The sequence below is a fragment of the Streptopelia decaocto genome, assembly GCF_964273445.1.
Source record: "Streptopelia decaocto genome assembly, chromosome: 2".
Lineage (NCBI taxonomy): Eukaryota > Metazoa > Chordata > Aves > Columbiformes > Columbidae > Streptopelia > Streptopelia decaocto.
Window position 1 is genome coordinate 163,532,426 of NC_138655.1, and position 19,187 is coordinate 163,551,612.

Consider the following 19,187-nt stretch of genomic DNA (forward strand, 5'->3'; position numbering starts at 1 on the left):
GCCGCTCACCGGGAGGGAACGGCCGTCAGCGCCGCAGCCCCGACCGCGCGCTGATTGGGTGGCGGCTCGGCCAATCCGCGCGGCGCCCGCTGGTGGCGGGCCAATAGCTGGGTAGAGCGGGGTGGGGCGTGCCCGCGCGCGCGCTCCCGCCAGCGGCAGCGGGAGCGCGCGGGGCGGGGGCGGGGCCGGGGCCGCTCCGGGCGCGAGCGGACGGGAGGGGGCGGGGCCTGGCCCAGGTACGGCAGCGGCACCGGCACCGGCACCGGCAGCGGCAGCGCGGGGCTCGGCGGGCTCGCCGCCGGCCTGTCGCCATCGTCCCGGTGCGTCGCATCCTTCACCGCCCCTCCCGCAGGTGAGGCCTCGCCGCGGCCAGCGCTGGGAGCAGCCGCCGCGCCTCCCCGAGGACCGGGCCGGTGCCATGAAGGAGGACCGGGACCACCCCGTCGCCCTGGGTGAGGCTCCGGGATCAACGCGGGACCGTCGGTGTCCCCATCCCCACGGGGGATCACCGGCGGCATCACCCGCCGCCCCTCCCGTTGTCCCCGTGCAGGTCTCGCCGTCACCAAACCCGACATCCTGGCCGAGGTGGAGCGCGGGGAGGCGGCGGCGGCGGCGGGGGCGCCCTACGGGGAGCACCGGAGCCCCGGGCCGCGCGCGGCGCCCGCCGGCCCCTCCCAGGGTGAGCGGGACACCGGGGAACCGCGCGGGAGTGGGGCGGGGGGCGGGGCGGGCTCGGTCCCGCCGACCCGGCGGGCGGGTCCCGGTGCGGGGTGACCCCCGACGCGCTCCCGTCCCACAGGGCCCTGGCTGGGGAAGGAGGTGAAGAGGGAGGAGGGGGTGTCCCCGCCGCCCGGCTGCCCCCCGGCCGCGCTCACCGGCCCCGGCGACCTCCCCGGCCCGCTGCGGGAGCGCGGCTGCGCGTTCTGCGGCAGCGCCGAGCCCGGGCCCGCCAACGGGGAGTTCGCCCCGCCGCCCCCCGCCCTGGAGAGCCGCCCCTGCCGCCCCGGGGAGTGCGCCGAGTGCGGCCGAGGCTGCGCGCAGAAGCCAGACCTGGTGCGGCACCGGCGGGAGCGCGGTGGCGAGCGCGGCTACGCCTGCGGCCGCTGCGGGAGAGGCTTCGGCGAGCCGGGGGCCACGGGCAGCCACGGCCGGGCCCCGGGGCTGGCGGAGGGGGGCCCGGCAGCGGCGCCGCGGAAGGAGCGGAAGGAGCTGTCGCTGACGGAGAAGGTGCGGGTGCTGGAGATGCTGGAGGGGCCCAAGGTGTCGCAGAACGAGCTGGCCAAGCGCTTCGGGGTGTCGCAGCCCCAGATCTGCCGCATCATCAAGAACAGGGAGCGGATCCTGAGCGAGTGGCACCGCCACGGTGACCCCGAGCGCAAGCGCCGGCGGGAAGGGAAGGACGCGGCCCTCGAGGCTGCTCTGCTGCGCTGGGTGGAGGGCGCCCGCGCCGCCGACCTGCCCGGCACGGGCCCCCTCCTCCCGCTCACCGCCAAACCGCTCGCCAGGGCACCGGGCCGGCACGAGCCGGAGCCCAGCAGCGCGTGGCTGCCGCGCTTCGGGGCTTGCCACAGCCTCGCCTGCAAGAAGCCGCCGGCAGGGGAGGAGGACGCGGCGCAGCCCACGGCTGAGCACTGGGCCAGCGCGGTGCTGCCCGGGCTCCTCCGCAGCTACGCGCCCTCAGAGATCTACGCCTGTGGCGAGACCACGGTTGTCTACCCCACCGGGGAGAGCACCGGCGACCGGCTGACGCTGCTGCTCTGCGCCAACGCCGACGGCTCAGAGAAGGTGCCACTGCGGGTGGTGGGGGAGACCCCCCGGCCCCGCTGCCTGCGTGCGGTCAACCTGGGGCAGATGCCCTGGAGCTACCGCGCCGGCAGCCTGGCCGCCGTGACGGCGTCCCTGCTCACCGAGTGGCTGCAGGAGCTCAACGAGGGGATGCGGCGGCGGGGGAAGAGCATCCTCCTCCTCCTCGCCAAGCACGAGGCGCACCCGTACCTCCAGCTCTCCAACATCAGGATGGTGTTCGTGCCGCCGGCTGCCACACTGGCCCAGCCCCTGGACCGTGGCATCACCAGCGACCTCAAGGGCCACTACCGGCGCCGGCTGCTGCGGTGGCCACCGGTGGAGTGCAGCACGGGGCAGCCGACCCTCCTGGATGTCCTGCACATGCTGGCGCAAGCCTGGGGCGACGTGCATGCGGGGCTCATCACCAGCTGCTTCCGTGCCGCCGGCATCAGCCCCGACACCGAGGCCCTGGCGTTCGGCCACGAGCAGCCGGACCACCGCGCGCTGATGGACGAGGAGCTGGAGCGCGACGAGGAGCAGGCGGACGGGGACGAGGGGATGGCAGAGGACATGGGAGAACCGGCAGCGGTGCAGCCCTGCCCCTCGGAGCGGGAGGTCTGGGGGAGCCTGGCCACGCTGCGGCGGTACCTGGAGTGCCGGGCCACCTCGCCGGAGCTCTTCCAGGCCTTCTACGAGCTGGAGGACGTGGTGCACATGGTGTCGGCCAGCGCCGGGCGAGCCCCCAGCGGGGACACCCCTCCCCAGCAGTGAGCGGAGCAGCCAGCACGCGCCTGCGCCCGCCGGTGCCCGCGCTGGGATCGGTGCGCATTGGGGCTGGCACTGGACACCGGCACTGTCCCCTGCAGCTGTGCCGTGTGAGTTGTGCCGTGGGGTTTGCTGTGGGTCCGCGCGGCTCGGGGGCAAAGCGGGTGCCCAGCGGGGAGCACCGTGTGTGGGGGCTGCGGAGCCACCACGCTCTGGCTGCCACCCCTTGGGGCAGTGCCGGGGCTGGCGGAGGCAGCGCCGGGGGATGAACCCACTGCCAAAACCTCCTCCCGGGGCGGCTGTAGGCGGCGGCTGTTGTGGAGCTGCCCTGGAGGGATTGCCCTGAGTGGGGTAGTTGTGTGTGCTGGGGTGGGGGGACATGGGGTGGTGCTGCCGTGTCCCCATGCTGGGGGCAGCGGCTCCTTCCCACAAGGGCTCGGGGTACCGGGTGACACTGGCTGTTGTCACCACGAGGTGCCCAGAGGTTTGCACCAGGCATTAAAAAGGCAGAATTCAGCAAAACGCAGCACAAGTGGTGGTTGTCGTATTTTAACGTCTCTTCAAACTCCGCCATGAGCCAGAGGGAGCCCCTGGGGCTGGCGGGGGCCACTCCAAACCTCCCGTTCCCCTCCTCGGGGACACGGACCCCTTGGCCTGGTGACACCGCGTCACTCCTGGGCCCCCACGCACCCCGCCGTGCGCTGTCCCCACGTGGGTACCAGGGCCACGGCCAGCACCTGTGGGCAGTGGGGACCTGGCTGACGACCCATGTGCACCCTGGGGTCCCCTGCACAGCCCCCCCATGATGTGGGACTGTGCCCCAAGAGGCACCCTGGGCACCCTGTCCCTGACACATGGTGGCCACTGCTGCCCCCCGCCGCACCAGCATCCCCAAGGTGGCACAGACACGGGGACAACCTGCATGTGGATGGAAAACCAGGGACAGCTGGGCTGTACCCTGATGGGGACAGGCGTGTCCCCACCGCCCTGTGGCACCCAGGGGTGCCCTCACAACCCCCCGGGGGGGACCTTGGCCAGGACCCAAGGGAAGGGCGAGCGGAGGTGCCCAGGGGCACACTGGGGTTTTGGGCAGATGGTGGCTGTTGGGACACACCTGGTAAGGACAGGCGGGAGGTGCCCATTGGGGTGTCTGGGGTGGGGGCCCCATCAGGGTGCCTGTAGGCACATTTGGGGATGGGGTGCCCCCAGGTGCCTATCAGGGTGCATGGGGCATGGCGTACAAGGTGCACCAGGAGTTAGCTGTGTGGGTGCAGGGGACACAATGTGCCGGGACACCCATGGGGAACAGAGGACAGGGTGCTCTGGGGGGTGCTGTTCACGGTGCATCCGCCAGTTTGGCCAGGGATGGGGCACACAGGGCTCCCCTCTGGGTGCAGGGGTGGTTGTGCCACGGGTGAGGGCGTCGGGGTGCAAAGGACATCAGGGTGCAAAGGACATTGGGGTGCAAAGGAAGGGGGTGCAGGGGGCACCCAGGGGTGCTCAGGGAAGTGCTCAACAGGATGCACCATCATGGGGGTGCAGGCAGCACCTGAAGGGGTGCACGGGGGGCTGTCCATGTGGATGCACACTCACTTGGGGGGGTGCAGGGACGCACAATTGCGGGGGTGCAGCAGCACTGGGGGGACAGGACCGGGGTGCGCCGGGGGATCCTCATCAGGACGAACAACCGCGGGGGTGCAGGACCAGGGTGCACTGGGGATCCCCACCGGGATGCACAGACGCGGGGATACAGGAGCACCGAGGGGTGCAGGACCAGCTTGCCTGGGAGCTCCCCACCGGCACGCACAACCGCGGGGTGGATGCAGCGCTCGGGGGGGGGCAGGACCGGGATGCACAACCGCGGGATCCCCACCGGGATGCACAACCGCGGGGGTGTAGCAGCACCGGGGGGTGCAGGACCGGGGTTCAGCGGGGATCTCCACCGGGACACACAACCACGGGGGTGCAGCAGCAGCCGGGACGGAGGGCGGGAGGACAGGACCGGGTGCACCGGAGATCCCCACCGAGACGCACAACCGCAGGGGTGCGGGAGCACCGGGGGGTGCAGGACCGGGTTGACCGGGCGCTCCCCACCCGCACGCACAACTGCGGGATGGATGCAGCACTCGGGGGCTGGAAGACCGGGGTGCACCGGTATCCCTACCGGGACCCCCAAACGCGGGGGTGTATGAGCACCGGGGGGTGCAGGACCGGCTTGACCGGGCGCTCCCCACCGGCACGCGCAGCCGCGGGGCCGCACGCGTGTCCCCGGCGCGCGCAGCGGCCGCGGTGCGGGGGTGGGTGCGGGGGGGTCCGTTCCCGCCTTCCTCCCCCCACCCCCCGCACCCCGCGGAACTCCCCGCGGTTCCCGCGGCGGGGCCGCCAGGGGGCGCGCACGGGCGGGCGCGCGCAGGGCCCGGTCCGCGCCGCGCCGCTCGGAGGCGGAGGAAATGAAGGCGAGTTCCGCCGAGGCGGGAGCCATTACCCGCCGCCGCCGCCGGAGCTGAGCCCCCCTCCGGGCCCGGCCCCGCCGCCGCCGCCCCCCCGCTCCCCCCCTTCCCCCCTTCGCACGCCCGGCCCGGCACAGGTAGGCGCCGCCGCCCCGCCCCGGGGGGCGCTGGGGGGGGCGCGGGGGGGAGCGGCCTGTGCCCGGACCGGTGCGTGCCCCCCGGCCTCCCGCCCGCCCCCCGCCCGGGGACACGCACCGGCCGCGGCCCCTTTGTCCCCGGGAGCCGGCGGAAGCGCGAACAAAAGCTGCTGCCGAAGGGCCCGTCCGTGCCCCGGGGTGCAGCCGGTGGCCGCTGCGGGGGGAGAGGCCGGTGCGGCGGGGAGGGCGGGCGGGGGCTGAGCCCCCGAGGGGCTCCGCGGGCTCTGCCGTGGGGCCGGGGCTGCACCGGGGCCGCACCGGGACGCAGCCTGGCCGGGGCGCACGGCGTGGTCCTCACCGGGGCTTTGCCACGGGCCCGCGGCCACGGGCATTGCCGGGGGCTGGAGACGCTCAGCGGGAGCTTGAGGTGTCCACCGTGGCCAAGGTCTGCGCCGCGGCCGTGGGCTTTGCTGCGGCCCCGAGGCCCTCACCGGGAGCTTGAGGTGTTCACCATCACCGAGACCTTTGCCGCGGTCTTCACCGTGGCCTTGAAGCACTTGCCATGCTCTTGGTCTTTGCTGTGGCCTGAAAGCCATTGTGAGAGCTTGCGGCGTTCGACACGGCCGAGGCTTTGGCCGTCTCCTGGAGGCACTCGCCGTGGTTTTGGCCATGACCCTGGGACCCTCACTGGGAGCTCGAGGTGCTCACCAATGACCAAGGCCTTGGCCATGGTCTTTGCCATGGCTACAAGGCCCTCGCTGGGAGCTTGAGGTGCTCACCATGGCCAAGGTCTTTGTCGCAGCCTTGAAGCACTTGCCATGGCCATGGTCTTCACTGGTCCAGGGCGCTCACTGGGATCTTGAGGTGTTCAGCACGACCAAGACTTCCACTGGTGTCTTCACCATGGCCTTGAGGCGCTCAGCATGGCCAAGGGCTTCACTGTGGCCCCAAGTTCTCACTGGGAACTTGAAATGCTCACTGGGCCCCCAAGGGCGTCACCGTGGCCAAGACCATTTCCAAGGCCCGCATCATAGCCAAGGGCTTCGCCACGGCCTCGAGCTGCTCACCATGGCCAGGGCCGTCACCACGGGCCCTGGGGTGCTCCCCACGGCCACGTCCCTCGCTGTGGCCCAGAGGCCGTGGCCGTGGCCCTGGGGCGCTCGCCCTTGCTGTCAGGGTGCCCGTGAGACCCTCGCTGTGGTCTCGGGGTGCTCCCATCGCCCTCAGCCTGGCCCCGGGGTGCTCCTTGTCACTTCCCGTGTGGCCCCGAAGCACATGCTGTGGCCTCACCGCGGTCCCAACGCCTGCACCGTGACGGCCGCCCCCCCCGCGGTAGCCGGTCGGGATCCCCGGGTGCCTGTGGCTGGAGAGGGCCGGGGGCCCTCGCCGTCACCCCGCGCCGCCGCTGCCCTTTCCTTTTCTCCCCTCCCAGGTGCTCTCGAGCCGGGGCGAGGGGATGAGGTGCCCCCCTGCCGCGCCGTGTGCCGAAGCGGCTCTTTAGATCCTCCCCGGCCCAAGCCTCCCCTGCCATGGATGCCTCGGGGGCTGTTGCTTCGGCTCCCCCCTCCGCGGCTCCCTCGGGCTCCCGCAGCCCCATGTTCCCCCCAGGAGCCGACAGAGAGGAGTGGGGACCGAGGTTCAATTGTGCCCCTTCCACCTCTGCCGCAGCCTCGCAGGCGATGCCAGCGTCTGGCCGGAAGAGGAAGGCCAACTTCTCCAATGACGAGACTGAGACGCTGGTCTGGAATGTGGTCCGGCATTTCAGCGCCCTGTACGGGTCCGAGGCCCTGCGGGCTCACCCCGTGCGGCGGAAGCAGCTCTGGACCCAAATCCAAAGCCGCGTCAACTTCCTGGGCTACACCGAGCGCTCCATCGACGACCTCAAGCACAAGTGGCGCGACCTGCGGCTGGACGTCAAGAAGAAGATCACCTCCAAGAAGCACCTGCCCATGAACCGCGCCGGCGGGCCCCTCCACAAGCCGCGCCTCACGCCCCTGGAGAAGATGGTGGCTTCCACCTTCCTGCAGGCCAGCCACGACTCGGAGCCCGAGATCATCCTGGACCCAGGTCAGTGGTGATGGAGACGCTTTGCTCTCGCACGCGGTTCGTGTCGGATCACGGTGTGCAGCGGGCTGTGGTCCTGGCCCAGCTGAGTAGCAAAGCACCGGGGCTGGAAACTGCAGGCGCTGGAGTTAAAAACACACCGTGGATACAACCCGAGTCCGACAGGAACACCGTAAACTTTGTGCAAGCGGGTCCTGTTTTGGTTTGATTTTTCATTTTCCTTAATTCGTTCCAGTACCTGGTCTTGCTGGACACCATCTAAAGGCAAACAGTGAGAAATGGGATGGGATTGTATTTCCCCCGCTGCTTTTGGGGTCAGAGGGAGCGGGCGCAGCTGCTGCCCTGTGCGGTCACACCGTCCTCCGCAGGGTCCCACACCGTGCGTGGCCGGGGGAGCCGGTGGGTCCCACACCGTGCGTGGCCGGGGGAGCCGGTGGGTCCCACACCGTGCGTGGCCGGGGGAGCCGGTGGGTCCCACACCCACCGTGCGTGGCCGGGGGAGCCGGTGGGTCCCACACCGTGCGTGGCCAGGGGAGCCGGTGGGTCCCCGGGGCCGAGCCTCGTCGCTGGGGCTTTGCTTTGGAGCCCTCCGCTGCCTGCAGAGTTAAACCTGGGCCTTGGCCTCCCCCAGAGCCCGTCCTGCTCTTGGGGGTTTGTGTTAAGCAGGCGTTACCCAAGAGACACTCGTGGGGAAGATGTTGCCGAAAGACCCGTCATTGTCACTTGGCAGCGGGGCTGGGCCTGCGGGTTCACCCCAGCTGGGCTTTGTTACCAGCCAGGAGGGAAATCACCCCCGTCCCTCACACAGGGGATGTGTCCGGCTTCCCAGTGTCCCCAGGGGACGCCGGGGTCAGTTGTTCCTGCTCCTTCCTCTGCTCTTTGCTCTCAGCTTGGCCCATCAGGTTTCGGTGGGGACGGGTGGGTGGCGCGGGTCTCGTTTCACTCAGTTCAGGCTCGGGCTGGCTCTGGAGCGGCCGCCCGTCCTGCCGCAGAGCAGACGGGCCCCGCGCTCCGGGAACAGGGTCCTGCAGGACGTTTCGGGGATGTCGGCCCCTCGGGGCTGGGAGGGCTCGGGGTGCTCCTGGGGGGTGAGGATGAGGATGAGCAATCAGGGCTGGCCTTGCAGGACGAGAATCTGCACCTCGGCGTGGTGGTGTCCCCACGCGGCGGCTGTGTCCCCACGCAGCAGTGTCCCGCACGCGGCGGCTGTGTCCCCACGCAGCGGTGTCCCCCATGCGGTGGCTGTGTCCCCCATGCAGTTGCTGTGTCCCCCATGCAGTGTCACTTCCCCACAAGGTCCCATGGGGCCCCCCGGCCACCCTTCCAGGGGGTCCACGCGAGCTGCCGGTGCCTTTGTCACAGCGTCTGAGGCTGGATTCTCTGTCCCACAGATCTGTTCTTCCCCGGCGCCACCAAGCAATCCTTCATGCACCTGCAGCCCGGCGTCAGCCACCCCAGCATCTACATCGACACCAACGGGCAGCCCTCGGCGCTGCCCGACGTGGAGGGCTCGGCCGTGCCGCGCCTGGCGGTGCAGAGCCCCGACCCCTCCGTCATCTGCGAGTACAGCCGCGGCGAAGGCCAGAGCAGCTCGGGTAAGGCTGCGGGGTTTTGGTGGGGTGGCACTGGGGACACTGCGGGGGACACCCCGGTCGGAGACGCTTCCAGCATGTGCGGTTGTGCCTTGGGCTGCGAGTCCCCAGGGGACGCAGGGACGGCCAGGCCATCACCTTCCCGTGGATTTCCCTCCCTCTCCTGCCGCCAAACGACCCTCGGCAGTTACAAAACTGTAACGTTTGGGGCAAACGGGGCAAACGACCCCATGTCACAGGGCGGGTTACACCGGAAGGCTCACAGGGGGCAGCAGGTCCCGCTCGCCCCGACCCCTCCAGCACCGAGTGCTCACACAGAAACAGCTTTTCTGAGGTTCGTTTGAGGATTTTTTTTAAAAAACAAGTTTATGGTTATATGCAAATTCGGTCATTCAATGATTTGCACAAAGTGCTCGCGACAGTTCAACACACCCATCCTGTTTGCCACAAAAGTTGTGGTTTGGTAACGGCTGAGGGTTGTTGGGCGCCAGGAGGAGGCGGCAAATCCAAGGGAAGGCTGTGGCTGTGGCTGTCCCTGTGTCACACGGGGCCTGGGGCGCGCGAGGCGGCACAGGCGGGCACCGTGGCCTCGTGTCCCTCGGGGGATCCGTGTGCCGGGGCAGTGACCGGGGCTCACCAAAGGGTTTCTCGTCTCTTGCAGCCGAGTCGGGACCGGAGCTGCGGACTCCGGACATGTCAGCCATTTCCCCATCCCTGCGAAACGAGTCCCTCGTCTCCTACGCCTCCATGTCGGAGGAGGAGGAACGGGAGGGCCGGGAGGTGGAGCGGGGCCACGGCGGGGCCGCGGGGACGCAGCCGGCGCCCGAGGCCCCCACGTCTGCCGAGGAAGACATGAAACTGTCCCGCCAGGCCATGCTGATCCGCCGCTGCAGCTCCCAGGGCTCCGTCACCTCCCTGCCCGAGGACCCTCTCAACCCCGTGGACGCTCCCTCGGACTGGGGCCACGAAGGGGTGTCCGAGCTGGCGCGCGGGCTCGACTCCTCGCACCCCGAGGAGCAGGCGGGGGGCCCAGAGATGGGCGCTTTGCCCAGGGTACTGATGGGCCCCACCTGGGAGAAGCCGCCGGCCGAGGAAGAGCCCCCGCCGCGCTCCCCGCTGCACGGTGCCCTGACCGAGGAGTCGCTGCCCTCCTCCGCCTCCCCGCCGGGCGACGCGCCCGCCGCCCCCGGCCCCCCGCGCCGCCTGGGCTGCTCGCGCCTGCGCGAGGAGCGCCGCGAGAGCTGGAGGACTAACATCCACCACTTGCTGGACCTGGAGGAGCAGTGGGACCAGCTGTACCACCAGGAGCTGGCCATGTGGCAAGAGGAACGAGCCACCCAGCGCGAGGAACGGGCCCGCGACCGCGAGCTGCAGTTCCGCTTGCTGGGCGTCCTGACGGACATCCGCGACGAGCTGCGGTACCTGCGGCAGGAGCGCGCCAGCGCCCGGCAGAGCCAGGCGCCGCCGGCCGAGCCGCGGCCGGAGCCCGGCCCGCTGCTGGAGCAGCCCAAAGCCGAGCCTAACTTCCCCGAGCCCCAGGCCGGGCCCGCCGGCTGGGCAGAGACCACCGTGCCCAGCCGAAGCCCCATGGGGAACCGCGGCCGGGGGCGACGCCGGGGCCGACCGCGCGGCTCTGCCTCCCGACACAGACGGCTCTTCCTCACCAACAGCTAGGGACGGGGGGGGACGCTGTCCCGCCAAGGACATGCTGTGCCCGCGGCTCTCCCGGCGCCGCTGCGCCCGCGGGGAGACGGTGGTCACGGTTCGCAAGGGACGCGCGGCCACCCCGCCGGGTCACCCCGGTCCCCACGCGCACCGGGAAGGTACAAGGGGGACGCGGGCGGTGACACAAGTGGCGCGTGAAGACGTGCGAGCGCCCGGAGGCGCCGCCCGCGGCCGTGTCCCCGAGCCACAGGGACACGGGTGACAGCGCTAGTCGAGTAGGATTACTACCTTTCGGGAGGGGGGGTGGTTTGGGGAGTTAGGAACACTTAGTCGCTGCTGTGCGAACATTTTATGCAAATCATTTAATGACCTAATTTGCATATAACCATAAACTTCTGTTTAAAAAAAAAATGCCAAAAAAAATCCTTAAAAAAAAAAAAAAAAAACAACAAAAAACAAACAGGAAAGCTGTTTCTGTGTGTGGACTCGGTGCTGGGGGGTCCCAGGCCAGGGGCACCCGCTGCGCCCCCACACCGTGAGCCTTCCCCTCCCGGGCCGTCCCATGGGGCCGTTTGCCATGAGGCGTCGTTACCAAGCGTCACCCCACTCATTTGGGGGACCCCAGGATCAAAGCTGGGGGGGAACGGGACCTGCAGCATCGGGCTGGATTGTCTGGGCTCGGCCTCAGCTGCCTGCGTGGCTCTGGGGTGGGGGACAACAGGCACAGCTTGGGGACTGTGCAGTGTCCCCAAGGAGTGTGCAGGGTCCCCAAGGCATGTGCAGGGTCCCCAAGGTGTGCACAGTATCCCCCGGGAACATGCAGGGCCCCCAAAGGGTGCACAGTGTCCCCAGGGAGTGTGCAGGGTCCCCAAGGAGTGTGCAGTGTCACCAAGGGGTGCACAGTGTCCCCAGGGAGTGTGCAGGGTCCCCAAGGAGTGTGCAGTGTCACCAAGGGGTGTGCGGTGTCCCCAAGGAGTGTGCAGTGTCCCCAAGGGTTGCACAGGGTCCCCAGGCAGCTCCAGCCCCACACATACGTCCCCTGTGGCCATGTCCCTGCTTGGTGGCAGCTCCTCTGCCACCCAGGGGCCTCCCAGGGTGACCGTGTCCCTGGAGGGGACAGTGGCACCAGTCTCGGGGGGCCTGGGGAAGGTGCACAGCTTTCCATGGCTGTGGTTAAAACCATGTGTAAATTATGTAGAGACATAAACGAAGGGTAGGAGAGACCTGGGAGCAGTTTGGTGACATTGCGGGGGGGTTCAGCTGGTAGAAATGACGGTGGGACGTGGGGATGGGGCAGGACCCGGGGGACATGGGGACCCTGTGGGTCTGGGGGCGCACGAAGGCTCTGCAGCCCAGCACGACTTTATTCCGTATCGCATGGTCCATACAAAACTACACCCCAAGCACTGTACAGAGCGGGAGGGCGGGGGCAGTAAAAATCAGCAGCGGGGGCCGGGGGGGCAGAGCAGCAGGCGGGGGGGGCGGCAGCGGGGGGGACGTGGCGGGGGGGCTGCTCCCCATCCTGTGCGGCCACATTGGCTGTGGGGGAGCGGCGGGGGCCGCAGCGTGTCCGTCCATGGCGGGTCCATGGCCCCCCGGGGATCCCCAAGTCCCCCCGCCCCGGCCGGGCGCCTCTATTTGGTTGGAAGCCGCGTGGCCGGTTCCCGTCCCGGTGCCGGGGGGGTGTCAGTCCGCGGGGGGGGCGACCCCCTAATCCCCGGGGGGCAGAATGCCGGGGGGGGGCAGCGGCGGGGGCCCCCCCTCGGCCCCGTGGACCCGCTGGTGATCCTTGAGCGACTCCTTGTAGCGGAAGCTGCGGCCACAGGCCGGGCACTGGTAGGGCCGCTCGCCGGTGTGGATGCGCTGGTGCTTGAGCAGGTTCTGCTTGCGGATGAAGCTCTTGCCGCAGGCGGCGCAGGCGAAGGGCCGCTCGCCCGTGTGCAGCCGCTGATGGTTCTGCAGGTGCTCCTTGCGGCTGTAGCACTTGCCGCACTCGGCGCACTTGTAGGGCCGCTCGCCGCGGTGGATCATCTGGTGCCGCACCAGCCCCGAGTGGCAGTTGAAGCTCTTGCCGCACTCGGCGCAGGGGTAGGGCCGCTCGGCCGCGTGGCTGCGCTGGTGGATCCGCAGGCTCTTCTTCCCGCTGAAGCTCTTCCCGCACTCGGCGCAGCCGTGCGGACGCTCCTCGGCGGGTCCCGGCGTCGCGCTGGGGACCCCCGCGGCCACCTCGGCCCCCGGCTCCGGGGCTTTGCCCAGTCTGTGCTGTGCCGGCAGAGCCGCCGCTGTCGGCACCGCCGCCGTCACCGCTGCCTGTCCCTCGGGGCTCCCGAAGCCGGCGCCAGGGAAGAGCAGCTCCCCAGAGCCACCCGGCAAACCCACCTCCTCGGGGGGCTCGGCGTGGGGACACCGCTCCTCCGTCTTCACCAGCAGCCCCTCGCCGGCTGCTGGGGAAGGAAAAGCTCCCATCAGTGCCTGCTCAGGACACTGGGGATGCCCCAAGCCCCAGCACAGCCTGGGTGGGAGTTCCGCCCCCTCCAGCGCCATCCCAGCCCCGCAGGGCTCAGCGTTGCTCACCAGGGCCAGGACCCGGCAGCATCTCCCTGTCCGGCAGCTCCCAGGGCTCGCGGACACACGGCTCTTCCTCCTGCTTGATCCACGACAAGAAGTCGTGCGCCGTGATCAGGGCGTCCGCGCCTGCGGGGAAGGACGGGGACGGGGACTCAGCCACGCGGAGCCACCGTCTGCACCCCGAAAAGCATCGGGTGCTGCCGCGCCAGGCACAGCTCACCCGCACACGGGTCCGCCGGCATCCCCCGCTCCTCCGCAAACTGCTGCTCCCCCACGAAGGCCACCTCCTGCTTGATCCGCGACAGGATGTCGGAGGTGGAGATCAGCGGCTCTGCGCACAAGGAGAGACTTGGCCGGTGCCAGGGTGGGGACCCCCGGGCTCTGGCCATGGGGGGCATCCCCATCCCACAGCAATGGGGCATCAAACACCCCCAGGGGAGACGCGGTGACGAGTGACCGTGGGACAGCCCATGGGGATGGGTGACCATGGCACAGCTGATGGGGACGGGTCGCCTTGGGACAGCCCATGGGGACAGGTGACTGACACAGCCCATGGGCTCTGACACAGTGGGGTGGGGGACACGTGGCTCTGGCAGTGACAGATGCACAAGACCCTCAGCACATCAGTGATGGAGGATTTTCCGGGGTCACTCGCGGTGGCCCTGGTCGCACAGTGGGGAACAGATTCTGGTTGTGGCTTGAAAATGGCCCCATGGAGCCGGGACCACCGGGGAAGGAGCAACATCCCCAGGGCGGGGGAAACAGCAGGTGGGAGGCCAAGGGCCGGGGACCCGGCGCTACGGCAGCCCCGGCGGTGCCTCACCCGCGCAGGCGTCCGGCGGCAGCTCCCTCTGCTCCAGGTCCCTCTGCTCGGGGATGCCGGGTCCGTCCCCGCGCTCCCCGCGGGGCTGCGCCTCGTTTCTGGACACGGCACCGTCTGCGCGGGGAGACAGCGGGGCTGGCACCGGCATTGCGGCCGCCCGCCCCTCCCGCTCACCGGGACGCGGGAGGGACACGCCGGGCTGCCAGGCACGGGCGTCTCTGCCCAAACTCGGCGGGAGCTCCGTGCCAGGAGGCTCGTGCGGTGCAGATGCTCAGGGTGTTGCTTTTGGGGGACGGGGACCCACTCCAGCGCCCCGGGACTGGGCAGCAGAGGCTGCCCCACGCGGTGGCACCAGCACGGCACGGCGTGGCACGGCATGGCATCCCATCCCCACGCACACAGCGTGAGCCACAAAGGGTTCCCTCCAAAGCCAGAGGCCTTGGGGACATGGTAAATGCCACCATTGGGGGCCACCCCATCCCGGACCCACTGGGGAGACGCAGCCACTGCCCCCGCTGTCTGGGACCGGGCTGAAAAAGGCTGTTTACCCAGGGAGATCAAAGACTCGTAGTTCTCCTTCACCAGGTTGTTGTACAGCTCTTTCTGCCACTCCTCCAAATTCTTCCACTCCTCCGCCGAGAAGTAGACGGCAATGTCAACAAACGTCACCGGCACCTGCAGGACAAGCCCCCGGCAGCTCAGCGGCACCTGCTCCCCGGAGGGTCCCCCCGCAGCCCCCCGCAGCCGTTACCTTGGGGACCTCGCCCCGGGGGCCGGGGGGCAGCCGCAGCACCCAGAAGTTTCTGTTCTTCAGCAGGTTCTCCACGTTCTCCAGGCGCCGCTGGAGCAGCCCGTACTCCTGGATGAGGGTGCCCAGCACGGCCCACTTGCTCTCCAGCTGGTTCCCAAACTCCATGGTCGTCTTCTCGCAGTCCAGCAGCTTCTTCTCGGCCGTGCCCGACCGGCCCTCCAGGCTGAGCAGGCGGGTGGCCAGGAGGTCGATCTTCCTCTCCATCGCCTGCACCGTGGCCACCACGGTCCAGAGCGAGGCCTCGGCGGAGTGCAGCTGCGCCTCCCGCACGTGCGCCCGCTCCGGCAGCAGCGGCGGCTGCAGCGGCATCAGGTGGGGGGCGTCCACGTTCCACTCCTGCACCTGGGCCGTGGGGAGGGCGCGGGTGGGAGGGTGCCCCCCGTCACCCCCCCGGGTTGTGCCCGGAGACCCGGCCCCACAGCAGGTGCTGGTCCCCCCGATCGGGGGTTTTCTCCTGTTGCTGACCATTGGGGACCCCCTTGTGTGACCCCCCCCAACCCCCGCAGTGCTGCCCCCCAGCCCTGGCACCACTGGGCACCTGCCCCACGGCCACCACCACGGCCACCCTGTGCCAGCGGCTCGGCCGGGCAGGATTCGGTCCCTGGAGCAGCCGGTGCTGCCCAGGCAGGATGGGGCTGCTGGGGCCCGGTCTGAGCTGCGGGAGGGGACAGGCCTGGGGGTCGATGAGGGGCAGCCGAGGCGGCTCTGCCGGTGCCGCCGGGTGGGATGTGTCCCTTGGGCTGGGTGGGCTGGGGAGGGACCGCAGTGCTGCCACGGCAGCCACAGAGGCAGCACCGGTCACTGCCCCCGTGGGACACCGGCCAGCACCAGGGGACCTGCTCCCCAGCACCCCATGTCCCCATCCCTTGTGGGGTCTTCCCTGGGTCTGCCCAGGCAGGAACTCCTGGGAGCGGGATGGGGCTGGGTGGGCACGGAGCAGCCAGGGACATGGGGCAGCCTGGAGAAGGGGTGCCCAGGGACATTCCAGGGACATGGGGACATCCTGGGTCAGGGGTGCCCAGGGACATCCTGGGGCCATCCCTGGTCAGGGGTGCCCAGGGACATCCTGGGGACATCCCGGGTCAGGGGTGCCCAGGGACATCCTGGGGACATCCTGGGTCAGGGGTGCCCAGGGACATCCCGGGGCCATCCTGGGTCAGGGGTGCCCAGGGACATCCCGGGGCCATCCTGGGTCAGGGGTGCCCAGGGACATCCTGGGGACATCCTGGGTCAGAGGTGCCTAGGGAAATCCTGGGGACACGGGGACATCCTAGGTCAGGTCCCTGGTGGCAGCCTGGGGACACAGGGGCATCTCAGGTCAGAGGTGCCCAGAAGCGTTGCAGGGACCTGGGGACATCCCAGGTCAGGGGTGCTCAGGGAAATCCTGGGGACATCCTGGATCAGGTCCCCGGGGACACGGGGACATCTCAGGGAAGGGGTGCCCAGGGACATCCCGTGGACACGGGGACAGCCCGGGTCAGGTCCTTGGGGGCAGCCGGGGGCACAGGGACATCCCGGGGAAGACGTGCCCGTGAGCATCGCAGGGACTTGGGGACACCCCGGGTCAGCGGTGCCCGGGACGCCCCGCGGACACGGGGCCAGCCCGGGGCGGCTCCGCGGGGCAGCCCGGGGCCGGGGGGCGCCGGGGGTCGCTGGGCTCCGCGGGCAGGGACTGCCGGGGTCCCGGGGGCACCGCGGAGGGTCCCGGCCGGGGCGGGGGGAGCGGGGGCGGCCGGCGGGGCGGGCGGGGCGGCTCCGCCTCCGCTCCCGGTGCTCCCGGTGCCCCCGCTGCCCCCGGGCCCGGCCGGGCCGCGCTTACCTGGGCGGGCGCCCACTCGGCCATGGCCCCGCGGAGCTGGGCCGGGCCCCGCTGGGCCGGGCCGGGCGGCGGCGGGGAGAGCGCGGAGCGGAGCGGGGCCGGCGCGGCGGGAGCGGAGCCGGGAGCGGGACCGGGGCCGCTGTCGGTGCCTGCGCGCTGCGGGCCGGGCCCCGCCGCCCCGCCGAGGAGCCAGGGGCAGCCGGGGAATTGCATCCGCCTCCTCCGGGCTCGGCGGCAGCGGGCGGGGGAGCGGCGCGGAGAGCGGAGCGCGGAGCAGTGCCGCCTACCGGCACCGGCAGCCCCGGCACCGAGCGGCACCGGCAGCGGGAGCGGCACCGGCACCCGGATCGGGATCGGCACTGGGATTAACACCGGGAGCGGGATCGGCGCCGGCACCAGTACGGGCACCGGCACCAGTGTCAGCACCAGCACCGAGCCCTGGCACTGGTGTGGGCACTGGCACAGGCATCTGTACCGGGCTGGGCACCGGCATCAGGCCCTGGCACTGGTGTCAGCACGAGCACTGGCACCAGGCTGGGCACTGGCACCAGGCTGGGCACTGGCACCAGCATCAGCATTGGCACCAGCACTGAGTCCCGGCACCAGTGTGAGCACTAGCACAGGCACCAGTGTGGGCACCAGTATCAGCACCAAGCCCTGCTACCAGTATCAGCATTGGCACTGGCACCAGTATCAGCACAGGCACCAGTATCAGCACCAAGCCCTGGCACCAGTATCAGCATTGGCACTGGCACCAGTATCAGCACTGGCACCAGTGTCATCACCAGCACTGAGCCCTGGCACCAGCGTGAGTGTGGGCACAGGCGTCGGCACTGGTATGGGCACGGGCATCGGCAGCCAGCCCTGGCACTGGTATCTGCGCTGGCATGGGCACAGGTACCAGTATCCACACAAAGCCCTGGCACCAGTACTGGTGTTGGCACCAGCACCACTATCAGCACCAGTGTCAGCACCAGCACCAAGGCCTGGCACTGGTGTTGGCATCAGCAACAGTGTCGGGATCGGCACCAGTATCAGCACCAGCACTGGCGCTGGTATCTGCGTTGTTGCCAGTATCAGCACCAGTACCAGCCCTGGCCCCACACCAGCATGGCCCCAGCGCTGGCACTGGCACCAGCACCGAGCCCAGAGCCCCTGGGCTGCCCCCTCAGCTGTGTCCCCAGCGTCACCCCAGGGTGGGGAAGGGGGTGACCCTGCTTGGGCTGTGCTGCTGGGACCCCGCTTCCTCCTCCAGCAAACACCCGGTGACACTGGGGGCCACGAGCCCCAGGCCACAGCGTGAGGAGCACCCGGCCACCCACACCCCCACACCAGGACCCCACACCCCCACACCAGGACGTGTGGGACTGCACTGGGTTTGGGGACCCCCTGCGCACTCACCCCAACCCTGGGACCCTTTGGTCCAACAGCACCGGGTGCTGGTGCTGGTGGGAGACCAGGGAAAAGCGTCACTGTTCTGTTTTCATGGAAACCCGAGAAAGCTCCCCTGACCCTGGGTGCTGCAGGGTCCGTACGGGTGGGCCGTGGGGGGGTCCCCTCTGCAGGACGCGAGCGGGATGGCCCCAGGCTGCGGGCAGGGAGGACAGTGGGACAAGAAGGGTTAACGGGCTGAGCAGGCGTCACGGGAGCCTGAGCAGCCATTTCGCTCGAGGATGTCATCGCTCCAGCGTCCCCTCCAGCGCTGCGTTCTCCAACTGGGGCACCCGAAGCCCCAGAAGCCCCCGCACCCCTGCCCCATGGCCCCGCGCCCCGGGGGCTCCCGCAGCCGCTGCCCTCCCAGTCCCCAGGGCTGAGCTGGGGCAGTGACACCCACGGGTGCCCGGGGCAGGACGAGGGTTCTCGGGCTCCTGCCCCGGGCTGGGGGGACAAGGGTGTCCCCTGGGAGCCAGGTGTGAGCGGTGGGGTGGCGGGTGATGCCCCACGGGGGCCAGGGAGCTCCCAGAGCTGCGAGAGGTGGGACAGAGACCCTCCTGCTGCTTATTGAGCAGCTCGTTCTCTGTGCAATTAAGGGGAGGGGGTGGGGTCCCCGCTGCCCTCCCACCCGCTCCCGCGGCGCCGGGACGCGCCCGCAGCCGGCACACGGCACACGGCACGGCCGGGCACCGGGAGGGCTCCTGGGGACGGCGCTGGGTGATGGGACCAGCACCACACACGGCACAGCCCCATTTCTTTGGGAAACCAGCAAAAAATGGCAGGTTACTGTTGTTTTTTTCACTCCCCACCGTCCCCTCGCTCCCCGCAGCTGCGGGTGGGCAGGAGCCCGCTCCAGCGCAAGGGCACGGCCCGCCCGCCCAAAGCCGGGTCTCCATAACACCTGCTCCGGGCCGTTCGGCATGGAGCGTGGGTGACCCTCAGGGACCAGGGGGTGCCACCGAGCCCTTTTGGGGATGGGTGAGAGGAAGGACCCGCTGCGCGGCTGCTGCTGCTCCCTGGGGGCTGCTGAACCCCCCCACTCATGACATGTTTGTGTCCCTGCCCCTGCTCCGATTTTCCCCTGTTGGGTTTCAGGACACCCAGCAGGCAGGGCCACCACTGCCATGAGGACACAGGACCGAAAAAGCTCCCTGGACCCCACAGAAGGACAATGTGGGTGGGCTGGGGCACCCAGCACCCCGTGCCCAGGACAGTGACCCCGTTGAGCCTCTCCTTCCACAAGACCGCTCACTGGCACATGGATTTGGTGAGAT

At 70.0% G+C, this 19,187-nt stretch overlaps 3 protein-coding genes across 5 annotated transcripts; 2 read left to right on the forward strand and 1 right to left on the reverse strand.

Annotated features, from left to right (window-relative positions):
- Window positions 1-216: 216 nt before the first annotated feature.
- LOC309436714 (tigger transposable element-derived protein 3-like) lies at window positions 217-3,060 on the forward strand. The gene is given in 4 exon segments (XM_082046147.1): window positions 217-452; window positions 551-767; window positions 769-791; window positions 794-3,060. Coding segments are annotated over 4 exon segments (2,037 nt in total). The 5' UTR covers window positions 217-418; the 3' UTR covers window positions 2,557-3,060.
- A 1,929-nt stretch (window positions 3,061-4,989) lies between these two features.
- Window positions 4,990-11,583, forward strand: LOC309436716 (uncharacterized protein). 2 transcript variants are annotated; one of them, XM_082046150.1, is made up of 4 exons: window positions 4,990-5,137; window positions 6,570-7,204; window positions 8,593-8,796; window positions 9,455-11,583. In XM_082046150.1, exons 2-4 carry the CDS (start codon window positions 6,667-6,669, stop codon window positions 10,465-10,467), a joined length of 1,755 nt encoding a protein of 584 aa, XP_081902276.1. In that variant the 5' UTR covers window positions 4,990-5,137; window positions 6,570-6,666; the 3' UTR covers window positions 10,468-11,583. The 2 variants fall into 2 exon arrangements, with proteins under 2 accessions (XP_081902276.1, XP_081902277.1); XM_082046151.1 differs by having other exon boundaries at window positions 6,806-7,204; window positions 9,455-11,579.
- A 44-nt stretch (window positions 11,584-11,627) lies between these two features.
- On the reverse strand, window positions 11,628-16,692 carry LOC309436715 (zinc finger protein 398-like; the record flags this gene model as incomplete). 2 transcript variants are annotated; one of them, XM_082046148.1, is made up of 7 exons in its annotated part: window positions 11,628-12,902; window positions 13,033-13,152; window positions 13,247-13,357; window positions 13,850-13,963; window positions 14,398-14,524; window positions 14,601-15,002; window positions 16,480-16,692. In XM_082046148.1, the coding sequence occupies 7 exons, from the start codon at window positions 16,690-16,692 to the stop codon at window positions 12,169-12,171; spliced, it is 1,821 nt and encodes a 606-aa protein (XP_081902274.1). In that variant the 3' UTR covers window positions 11,628-12,168. The 2 variants fall into 2 exon arrangements, with proteins under 2 accessions (XP_081902274.1, XP_081902275.1); XM_082046149.1 differs by lacking the exon at window positions 13,850-13,963 and having other exon boundaries at window positions 16,480-16,594.
- Between the last annotated feature and the right edge of the window lie 2,495 nt (window positions 16,693-19,187).